This window comes from Perna viridis, chromosome 10 (genome assembly GCF_037379345.1).
Source record: "Perna viridis isolate PV_CMFRI_1.1 ecotype Kerala chromosome 10, ASM3737934v1, whole genome shotgun sequence".
In the NCBI taxonomy this organism is placed as follows: domain Eukaryota; kingdom Metazoa; phylum Mollusca; class Bivalvia; order Mytilida; family Mytilidae; genus Perna; species Perna viridis.
The window spans coordinates 4,444,573-4,456,582 of record NC_142454.1 but is presented as its reverse complement, the minus strand read 5'-3'; the positions used below and the strand labels follow the sequence as shown (position 1 = coordinate 4,456,582).

The window sequence follows — 12,010 nt, the reverse complement described above, 5'->3', positions numbered from 1 at the left end:
CCAACACGGTGCACCACTATGGTTTGCGGTCAGGTTTTCCGTATTATAGCCTGACAACCCCAGCATGTAACACGCCAGGGTTACCCCATTCCACCACCTGGGGCACACATCCCAGTTGCTCTGTGGACAGAGCGCCCTAGCCCCCGGATAGGGTTCTGAGCACTATTAAGTCGCATTTTGCGACAAGCCTAACGCTGCTGCAGGCCTATTCTTTTTACACCCGGACCTGCACGGGGCCGACGCAAGGGTGCTCAACGGGTAAACTGATTACGCGGATATGATATTAATAAATATTTAATAACATGTTAATAAATATTTATCAACGTGTTAATAAATATTTATTAAATGTTATTAATTCATTTATTAATATCAATAAATAGATGAATTAGTAACATGTTGATAAATATTTATTCACATTTTGATAAATCATTTATTGATATCAATAAATTGAACGAATCATTAACATGTTAATAAATATTAGTTCACGTAATATTCAATCTTATTCCAGATTCTGCATGGTGGGCAATATCCAATAAAATAAGCAATTACAAACACTTCTCTGACCACGATTAAACCACCTATAGTGGCACCCTCTTTATCAACACGTTAATAATTCATCTATTTATTGATATCAATAAATGATTTAATAGCATGTTAATAAATATTTATTTACATGTTGATAAATCGTACAATTTATTGATATGAATGAATAATTAATTATTAACATGTTGATAAAAAATTAGTAACGTGTTCATAAATCATTTATTGATATCAATATTTATTTATGAACTTGTGAATAAATATGTGATATTTATTCATATCAAAAATTCATTTATTGATATTAATAAATGGGTAATAAATTCCACAAAGGCTTGCCATATTCGCATAAGTATGCTAAAGACCGTTACACATCGATTTCATCGATATACCAGTGTTATCCCCGTTTACACATATATACTACTATTATATAGATAGTATATGTGTGTAAACGGGACAAGACTGGTATATCGATGAAATATTCAGAAGTAAAGTTCCTTATTGTGATTTAGTCGGGACAGGAGTATCTTTACGAATATGTTAGAACGAGTTTCTCCGCAAGAGATGTCAGAAGGCTGTTACAGCTGTTTGAAAAAGACCAGTTCCAATTTCAATACAAATTTATGTAGGCTAGTGAAAATAAGAAAACGATAAATAAAATTGATAAAAATGAGTTATGCAGTGTATCCGAAATACACAAGCTCTGCAATCAACAGATAGATGGGTTGATCATCAAAATTTGAATCTTAGTTTAAATTGTCTTTAATTAATAACGTAGGGAAATGTTTCTCAAAAATCTTTGTCAGATATTGAAGTTGAGAATAAATACTTTTTTCATATCCAAAATGAGAGATTACGTTAAGATACTTGTAAAGTGTATACAAACTTTTACATTTGCTACCGCTAATCAAAACTGTTACATCAAAAATGTTCGTTTTTCTTCTTAATTTTCCTTGTGTGGTGCGATCGTATAGTAAACAGCAAGCAGTTGATCAGTGCAAGTGAGTTGATAACTTATTCCAAGGATTAATTTAGGACGAAAACTGTAGAGGACGACGTGTCTCATTTCACCGGAATTTTGTAGCATTTTTTTTTGTCCGCACCTGGCTTGAATTTAAAATGAATGTTTAAGTTCCGGTGTAAACAATGGTCAGGGGAAATTTCAGGAGAAGGAGCATAGACAGACAAGTCGTTAAAACGTGTCCTAACTGTGAAAAACAGGTGCTTTAATTGTTTCCATAATCAGCTGACATTGCATAAATTGATTCTTGTTAATTTATAAGTTAATGAGCTGTGCACTCGTAAGTTGTTCAAGTCATCAAGTCACAAGTGTAAGTTTGTAGGTTCCTATGGTATGGACCCTGTCATGCTAATTTCATGAGCAGACACAATTGATACTTCCACGAGGTAGATGCAACAATTTCCTGTTTAGGAAAATGAGTTGAAAACCTAATGTCTGTTAGTGTAAGAGTTTTAACAGTATAGTAGTATTAATTTACATGCACCATTTGGGAGTACCAACTGGGTATGCCCAGGGGTTTCATTATTTTTTTGCAATGCAGGTACTTTCGGTTTTGTAGGAGGTACTTTTCATCATTTTGTTTAATAAAAATATATGAAATTTTAAAATTCTGGAGGTACCTTTCAATAGTTTAGAAGGGTAAAATTACCTGGTACCACCTCTTAATGAAAGGCTTGTATGCCTAGAAAAAAAAACATGTTACACTCTATTCTTGTGCGAACCAAATTCCAACAGGCCTGGTGACCACACAAGGAACTCATAATTTGTGAAACTTTTTTCTACTTCTGCAGATTTGTCAAAAATTGTCACCCATACAAATGTACATGTACGTACAATGTTTATCTGACCATTAGTCATTTTTTTTAGGCAATTGGGACTTTAAGATAACAGTCACCAGATATACAGCTATTTATCCACATAGAACATTTGTTTACATCCTCCAATTCTGTTTCTCCTCACATGAAGAAGTGCTATAAACCATTATGATAATATTTTCATTCCAATAGTTATTCTTCCCAGGAAAGCTGACTACATGTACATGTATTTCTGATAATTTTTACTTTTTTATTATAGATCTGGCATCTTTGCCATGTATAAACCAATCCCAAAAGAATAATTACATTTGTACAAATAGCTTAATATGCTCAAGTTAAACTGTCATCATTTGCACATGATTTGCATTAATACTTCTTAATGTAAATTTAAGGGGTGAAATATACTAATTTTAGTACATAAAGTAGGCATGTTAAAACAAAATGGCAGCACTCATTTGGAAACAAAAAATAAAAACAGATATGCTTTCCATATTCATGATACATGTACCACATGTTATAAAAAAAGAAATTATATTTAAAAATAGTGCAGCATATCACTTTGAAAGAAAATCAACCTGAGGAGGTATGTTGCTATGCATTGTAGATAGTACACAAACATGCAATTTAATTCATTTGAGGTTTTTATAATACTGAAGTGAATGATAGTGTTTTGTGCTACATGTATTTCATTTTCATGGTTGTACTAAAAATAGTGTTTAAAGGATGCACTAGAAGTTGTAAGATTTGTGGATTTAGGTATTATCATGTGAGTAATATGTTAAGGGTAATATAAGTCTGACACATTGTCCACATCTGCCAGATACACAATGTATTTTCTGACACGGTGTCCACATCTGACAGACACGAAAATGATTTTCACACCTCTGATACATATGTAACTAAAATAAATGTACTTCTATGTCTGTACGCGTAACTTGATGGTATTGTACATTGGAACAGATTTTTTTATGTAATCCTCGACTTTCTTTTACCAAATACTTTTACCTTCCCAATTATTGTTTTCTAGAATGGTTGTTTGAAAGGTTCTGTTTCTAGAAGATTAAAAAAAAATCCCATGAAATACTGCCATATTTATCCTTTCCGCTTTATTTTAGTAAAATATGCTCTTTTTTGTTTGCAGATCCCAGTAGCTTGTAAGACATGTGGATGTGGTCATAAATTTGCTTCAAAGAATCGCAACAACTCAACGCCAAGTATAAAGACTGACGGTAAGTTTACACATGTACATGAATGTCACTTTGTTTCTTAGAACAATTTTGTTTTAATTGTTTATTATATATTGTATCTTTTTATTCATGAAGGATCGCCTAGTAACATGTAGATGTAAGAAATATGGCTTCCATTTACAGCATCTTTTTACATCATTATTTTTATCAGGTAAGAATCAGGAGCTAAATGACAAGGAAAAGTTTTTGTAAATTTTGTTTCAATATTAACAATATTGAATTTTTTGTCTTTGTAATGAGCACAAACAAGGAGAAGTTTTTGCTTTCTCCCTCTAGATTAGATATTGAGAATTATCATATAAAAAACAATTCAGTTTCAATATCTGCGTTGAATTTCTTGATAGATTTGTTAAGTTTTGATACTGACATAGATGAAACAAAATGTGATGTGCAAACACAGATTTTGATGTATGAATTTATTTCTGATACAATTTCTTGAAAATCTGTAGAAGAAGATGGGATAAAGATTAGAAGAACTGAAAGAACAAGGAGAGAAAGACCTGATTTTTTTAACCCTGTACTACTTGAAAACAAACGGCAGAGAAAAAAGGTTCACATTTATACATTGTAGCTCTATGTAAAGTTTACAGAAGTGCTGATTTTGTAAAAAAATGCTTTAAATATTAATGAAATTCTTTGTAGAGTTTTAAGTTTTAATTAGCAATTCAATCGCATACATTATACATATGTTTTACCTTTTTTATGGAACATCATGGCAATAGGTTTTTTAGTCATTCATGCTTTAAACTTTTTTTTACAAACTTGAATGAGAGAAAAAATGCCTATAATCAGTAATTACATTTTGCATGCATTATCTTGTCCATAGTTGACTCTCCCTTTTAGTTTTTGCATTGTGTTACACTCCTTCAAATGTTTAGGTTTCCAGCACACACGATACCTAAACGCATGCTAAACACCAAACACACAATAATCAAATGCTTCTATCATGTATTTAAATGAATACTTCCATTGTGCATTGAAACACACAATTAACTAACGCTCTCAATGTGCATGATAATGAATGCTCTTAACACAGGTTTAAATGCTCAATACTCGAACGCCTATAGCATGTTTTTAAATGCATTATAGATGAATGATGAAAAATTATATAAACAAATATGAATGAAGAAAGAAAATCAAAAATATAATTAATGAAAATACAAAAAATATAAAAATAACAGTTGAATAAATGAAATAATGAACGCACAAAAATAACAAACAAACAAATTGTGCACTTAAACAAATGCTCCTATTGTGTGTTTAAAATAGGAAACTTGAATGTTTCAAGTAGTGTATTTATGTACTATATTTTTCCCACCTCACAGTCTCAGCCTACAACGCCAACATCTGGGAAAAAAGAAGATACACTATCAACTGAAAATCCTCCAAAAAAGAAGCGTGGACGCCCTAAAGGTGTACCAAACAAAAATAGAAGTCATTTGTTAGAAGTAAGTAAGTCTGGGGATGATGAATCAGATGATGATGAAGAAGAAGAAGAGGAAAGTGAAAATAAAGTAGAAAATGAAGATGGTATGTTTTAATATATTTTATCATCCAGAAAAATAGATAAAAGTTGAAGGAAAGTTTGCCTTCCATTTATTTTATGAAGAACACATTACATTAGTTAAATTATCTAAACAACAAAACAAATAGATAATCCTAATTCCTTCTTTTGCATTGAAATTTACATTTAGTACAATTTTGATGAATTGTCACAAAAAAATATCTTGTAATAGTACTTAGTTATTGTCCCTTTTCTATGAGAAATCACTCTTCTTTGTATTGACGTAAAAAATTCTAGCACATAGAGAATGAAGTACAATCAGCTGTTTACAGGTAAATTCTGCATCAGCTGTTTACAGGTAAATTGTGCAGAATTATTAGAATAATAGGATATAATAATTATTAAAGTTACACAATGACTGCATATAGTTTATTGCCCATATTAGGTTTAGTTTTAGTAATTCAAGCTCCTAGAAACACCTTATATGTAATGCCTGATCATCATCTTTGTTCTCATTTGCAATTACATGAAAAAAACATTTTTTATACTTCAGAAGAAGAGGAAGAGGTTGATATGTATGCCAATATGTCACAGGAAAGACTGAAACAATTTAACTTTATACTGGATGACCTTAATAGAAAGTTTTTGGGTCAAGGGTCACAACCTAGATAGTGATTATTGTAAACGAATATTTATTGTTTGATACTCATTCATTTTTGTACCAAAAAAAATGAAAGTTCATGTTTATTTTTTCAATAAACAGCTTTAACTTTGATATTTGACCAGCAGCAAAGCGCATGGATTAACAATGAATTATGAGAAGTATCTCTGTATTGAAGAGCCCCGTGCAGGTCCGGGTGTTAAAAGAATAGGCCTGCAGCGCTAAGCTTGTTGTATAAGGCGACTAAATAGTGCTCAGAAACCTAGCCAGGAGCTAAGCGCTCTGCCCACAGAGCAACTGAGATGTGTGCCCCAGGTGGTGGAATGGGGTACCCCTGGCGTGTTGCATGCTGGGGTTGTCAGGCTATAATACGGAAAACCTGACCGCAAACCATAGTGGTGCACAGTGTTGGGAAAGATGCCACGTTCCTCACACGTTAAAGAACCCTACTGTGGTATTCGATAGGAGTAGGAACCTTTGCGCTCCGCCACAGGAGGCTAAATTGCCCGACCTTACCCATCCCCCCTTTTTCCAGTGGCAATCAAAATTTGTTGACCCTATTATCCTTGTGACCCATCCTTTTTTTTTCATTTCATGTTCATTTTATCATCCATTTTATGTTCATTGTCTGAATATAGCTGAAATATTGCTGCTTGGACATTAAACCCCAACAGACAGACTGTATTGAAGACTGGGTGCTGTTAATTAGCATATTCTATAAATCAACTTTTACTACTATTGTATTTATATATTGATTCATGTATACTATGTTTAGAGGTTTTTTTTTGTTGTTTGTTTAGTCTGTGTGTCTGTATGTTTGTCAATGGTAAATGGATTTCTGGACAATATCTGAGAACCTTATCAGGTATTGGCACCCCTCTAACCTTCCACACTTAAACAAACACAGATCATGGTCAACAATTCTCAGGTTTATCATAACATATAATAATTAGGTATGGGATGAAAGACTTGGTCATGAGACATTGACTCAGAATTTTTAACAAATAATTAAATTACAGGACATTCATACAATCAGTAAAAAAAATCATGTCACTGGAACTTTGAGGTATCTAAATGTGTGTGTGCAGGAGCTATATAATAGAAAACTTGTAAACTACATGATACAGACCTAAACAGTGACAAATTCAGGGAAAAGGTTCTGGCTTTTAAGCCCCCCCCCCCACCCTCCATACACACACACTTTTGTGCAAATATTTGAAATGTCCACTGTTTCATTTGGGCCACAATGTTGTATTTAACGGAACCAAAGACTAATATGTTCTCAAAGTTTCAAGTTGTTATGATGGACATAATCCAATCTGGGACAAACAGAGCCAATAAATCTGTAAAGAGTTTTTAAGCAGAAGTGAAATACTAATTGGTGTGAAAGAAAGCAATTAACATCACACACCCTCCTCTGTTTGATTTTTTGTTTTGTTTTTGTTTTTGTTTTTTTTTGTTAATGCTTGAAAATAAAAGAGCAAAAGTTAGACGGGACCCCCTCCTTTACAAATGTTTGGATCAGGACACTCTTTTAATGATTTCTGGATTTCACCCTGCGTAGATTAAGGTAATAGACCACCAATCCAACCAATGAGCATTTGGAATGTACACAAAAATTGTCCTATGCAGAAATTACCTCGTTTTCCTCATAGTGCTGTGAAAAAAGTTTTCATTTTATTTCAAAAATTGAAACTGTTTATGAAAGGAAAAACATTTTTGTACCTTTTATAAGTGCATTTTGCTTCTTTGCTGTAAAGCCTAATTTCCATAATGTTTTCTAAATATACCCCTATCCTATGAAAACACTGGGATTTCCTATGCTATTTATGGTTACAGACCACCAATTCAACCAATGAGCATTCGGAACGTACGCCAAAATAGTCCTACGCAGAAATTACCCCTGTTCCTCATAGTGCTGTGAAAAAAGTTCTCATCTTATTTAAAAAATTTAAACAGTTTCTGAAAGGAAAAACATTTCTGTACATTTTATAGGTGCATTTTGCTTCTTGTGATGTGAAGCCTAATCTCCATAATGATTTTTAAATATACCCCTATCTTGTGAAAACACTGGGATTTCCCATGCTATTTATAGACCCTTCACTTCCGGTGACCAGTACTGCACTGCAAGTCTGCTAACCCCACATGCCATTCTGAGGATTGTGAGCTGACATATGTAGAATCATGCTGATATATAGTCCTCTGCAGGTTAAAGTTAAGGTAAAGTCCAGAGAAGCCATTGAATATTGTGAAATTAGCATAGAAGCCTATGGAAAGTGGAATTGGTGGTTTTTAGCCTTATGGACCCTTCACTTCCGGTGACCAGAACTGCTAAACCCCCCCCCCCCATGCTATTCTGAGGATTGTGAGCTGACATATGTAGAACCATGCTGATATATAGTTCTCTGCAGGTTAAAATTAAGTTGAAGTCCAGAGAAGCCATTGAATCTTGTGAAATTAGCATTGGAGCTTATGTTGTTTCTACTTCTAGCCTTAAGTAAAAATAATCGTGTATAATTATAAAGTGTATATCGTAAATCCCCTGTACGAAACATTTTATTTATTCATTAACATGGTAGTAGTTCAACTAATGTGTTCACAATCGAATTTAAAAATTGTCAAGTGCCATTTTGGATAAAATCGATAATTACTTGTTTAGCTCATCTGGCCGAAGGCCATATTAGCTATTGACATCACTTGGCGTCCGTCGTCGTGGTTAACAATTTTTCAAAACTCTTCTCTGACACTACTTGACCAACTGGAATCAAACTTGTACGAGTGTTCCTTGTGGTATCCTGCATAGAACTGTCGTGGGGATTTTTTATCCGTCGAAAAACATGGCCGCCGTTACTAAAAATAGAACACAAGGGTCAGACTAGTTTTTCGCAGATATCTCCAAAATCGTTAGGTTTAGCCAAATTCTTTCAGTTGCTGAAAGGATCTTTATTATAAGGCGTACAAAAGTCTCCAGGGATAAAAGTTGTCGGACGACTCTGTAAGAGTTATTGCCTTTGAAAAGGGAAAAATGACGTTTTTTTTTTTACAGTTTTCAGTCAATATCTTGAAAACAATGATATAGAGAGAAACCTTCAATTAATGAAGTAATCCTTACTTATCGTAAGGTAAGATACCGAAGTCTTCTTGAATCAAAGTTATTGGACAACTTCTTGTTAAACTTATTGCCCTTGAAAGACAAAGTTCAACAAACGGTCGGCATTCCAATGGGAACAAATTGTGCTCCTTTACTTGCTGACCTATTTCTTCACTCTTATGAGGCTGACTTTATAGCCGATTTGATCAAAAAGAAAGAATATCGTTTGGCTAGATCCTTCAATCTCAGTTTCCGCTATATAGATGACGTATTATCTTTAAACAATCCTAATTTCGGGGATTTGATACATCGCATCTACCCAAAAGAACTTGAGATAAAGGATACTACAGACACTGTGAAGTCAGCCTCATATCTTGACCTACACTTAGAAATCGATGGTAAAGGAAAACTATTGACCAAACTTTACGACAAACGTGATGACTTTTCATTCAGAATTGTCAACTTTCCTTTCATATGTGGCAACATCCCTTCGGCTCCTGCGTATGGAGTGTTCATATCACAACTCATACGTTATGCCAGAGCTTGCCGAAACTACGCAGACTTTTTATATCGCGCTTTTATATAGGCTTCTGGAACAAGGTTATGTTGCTACAAGTTTGAAGTCATCACTACAGAAGTTTTATGGTCGTCATCATGAACTCGTGGATCGTTATGATGTATCCATCAGCATCATGAAAACTGATTTATTCAACGGATCATAGTTTACCTTTCCTCATTTGTCTACCCCGGACTTGACTTTTTATGAGCAACTCGGCGGGTGTTTCTAGAAAAGCAGAGGACGCTTACCCTACCGGTGCACTTGGTCCATGCTCCCAGTTTTTAGTGGAGTCCGAGTTGCTCATTTACTTTTGTTACTTTGTATGTATGATTTTAGTTACTTTATGTTCTTAGTTGTGTGTGTCTGTTTTCCATGTCTGGTCTTTGTTACTGGATTATATTCTTTTGATTACCGCTATAACCTTGGTTCCCTTGATTACTCTTCCAACCAGGTAAGCGATTCAACCTCTTGTTTATGATTTTATTTCCATATGTTATTATTGAGACTAACTTTTGCATAAGGGTGAAAATCTCAAATTTCTTACAAATACTCCGCATATAAACGCATATATCTTAAAATTAATAAACTACATTTTAATCGACGGAGCCTTCAGAGTGCCTACATGTAAAAAGACATTTTTCTTCGGTTATGGCATGCATGTCAAAACACGCTTAGGGTACCTACATTGTGTAGTTTGCAATATAAAAATAAAAAATATTGAACCAATGATTAATATTCAAACTTTGCACGGTATATTATATTTTATTCATTTTTCGTACATTTTAAAAAAAAATTAGCCAATTGTATAAAAAAATGTTTGACTATATTGTTACAGGTTACGCTATTTAAATGTAGCCAATACTCAGAAAGAAATTGACTTTTGAGACACTTACATGTATAAAAAAAAAACCACTAATATTTACATCCTAATACTTGTAAAGTTTAAGTATAAAACGAACCATAAGAATAAAACCAAATGATACTTTTAAAAGCAGTCATTAGGAGTATAATAAGGTAGATGCTTACATGCTTGGATTTGCTGAAAAAAAGTGTACAAGTATAGCTCTGGAAGTGATTGTTGATTTTTGAAGGAAAGGTGCAAATAATGAAACATGTATTCCAAGAGGTCAGTCTTCCATTTACATCTAATGGTAAATGATGAAAAAACTTGATGTCAAAGATTTCCAACGGTAATTGAGAGATGAATTAAAATTAGCCATTCGAGGTCCCTTATTTATAACCAAGTGTTATCCAACACATTTTTATGTGCAACGAGCATTCGTGTTTTATGTACAAAATTTAGAGATGGTCTAGAATACTGGTCTAGAATCCTGGGCTAGAATACTGCTCTAGAATGATGGTCTAGAATACTGCTCTAGAATACCGGTCTAGAATACTGCTCTAGAACCCTGGTCTAGAATACTGGGCTAGACCAGTATTCTAGCCCACCCTTTACCAAGATTAGAAAGTTTGTGAATATTTCTCTATATATGTATTTTAATCTGAATTTTAAGTCAACGATTTTTGCCGCTTTTAACATACAGATTAAACCGGTTTCCAAACTTAGACTTGATCGATTGTTGGGGTTTAACGCCCGAGCAGCAATATTTCAGCTATATTCAGGCGATGAACATGAAATGATGATGATGATGATGAAAAGAAAATGGGATGGGACACAATGGTAATAGGGTCGACAAAATTAGATTGCCACTATAGCTAAAAATTGGGATGAATGGGTAGGGTCGGGCAATTTAGCCTCCTGTGGCGAAGCGCAAAGGTTCCTACTATCAAATACCACAGCAGGGTTCTTTAACATGCGAGGAACGTGGCATCTTTCCCAACACGATGCACCACTATCGTTTGCGGTCAGGTTTCCCGTATTATAGCCTGACGACCCCAGCATTTAACACGGCAGGGGTACCCCATTTACCTAGGGCACACAACCCAGTTGCTCTATGGGCAGAGCGCCCAAGCCCCCGGCTATGGTTCTGAGCACTATTTAGTCGCCTTTTACGACAATATTAGCGCCGCTGTGGGTCTATTCATTTGACACCCGGACCTGGGGCAAGACTTAAAGGTAGAGCATGCTGCCGATGTTTATATAACAATTAGGTTTTAAGTTGATGCATGGTTTAAATGCAAGTTCCTTCTAAACAGTGTGAACATCAATAAGAGAGTTTGCCAATCTCATTAGTGATGTCATATAAACTAATTTGCATATAATTAAATGTCAAACTGGTTGGCAAATAAACAACTAAAAAAAAAACAATCGACATTTTCATGATAAAAATTCCAATTTTCAAAACTTTATAGCTTTGTTATTTTATATCCAATTTCGGTTCTGTAAAATGTTTCATTTAGATCAAATAATTCTCATTTTGTATGTGAATTTATAACTCTTCAAGACTTATTCTTCAAAAATAAATATGTTATAATATTTATATGTGAACCTCTATTTTCATATAAAGTTATAGTAAAAAAAAAATATGCTCATAGAGTCTAATTAATGAATTAATTTAAAATTTCCATATATAAAAAGAATTTCATTTGCAATTTAGGGAACCAAAAGAATTTT

The 12,010-nt window shown here is 33.8% G+C and overlaps 1 protein-coding gene across 1 annotated transcript; it reads left to right on the top strand.

The window, feature by feature from the left end:
- Positions 1-1,620: 1,620 nt before the first annotated feature.
- LOC148604219 (uncharacterized) lies at positions 1,621-5,899 on the top strand. The gene is made up of 5 exons (XM_088551173.1): positions 1,621-1,758; positions 3,515-3,602; positions 4,070-4,170; positions 4,946-5,150; positions 5,678-5,899. Exons 1-5 carry the CDS (start codon positions 1,684-1,686, stop codon positions 5,794-5,796), a joined length of 588 nt encoding a protein of 195 aa, XP_088407299.1. The 5' UTR covers positions 1,621-1,683; the 3' UTR covers positions 5,797-5,899.
- Positions 5,900-12,010: the final 6,111 nt, after the last annotated feature.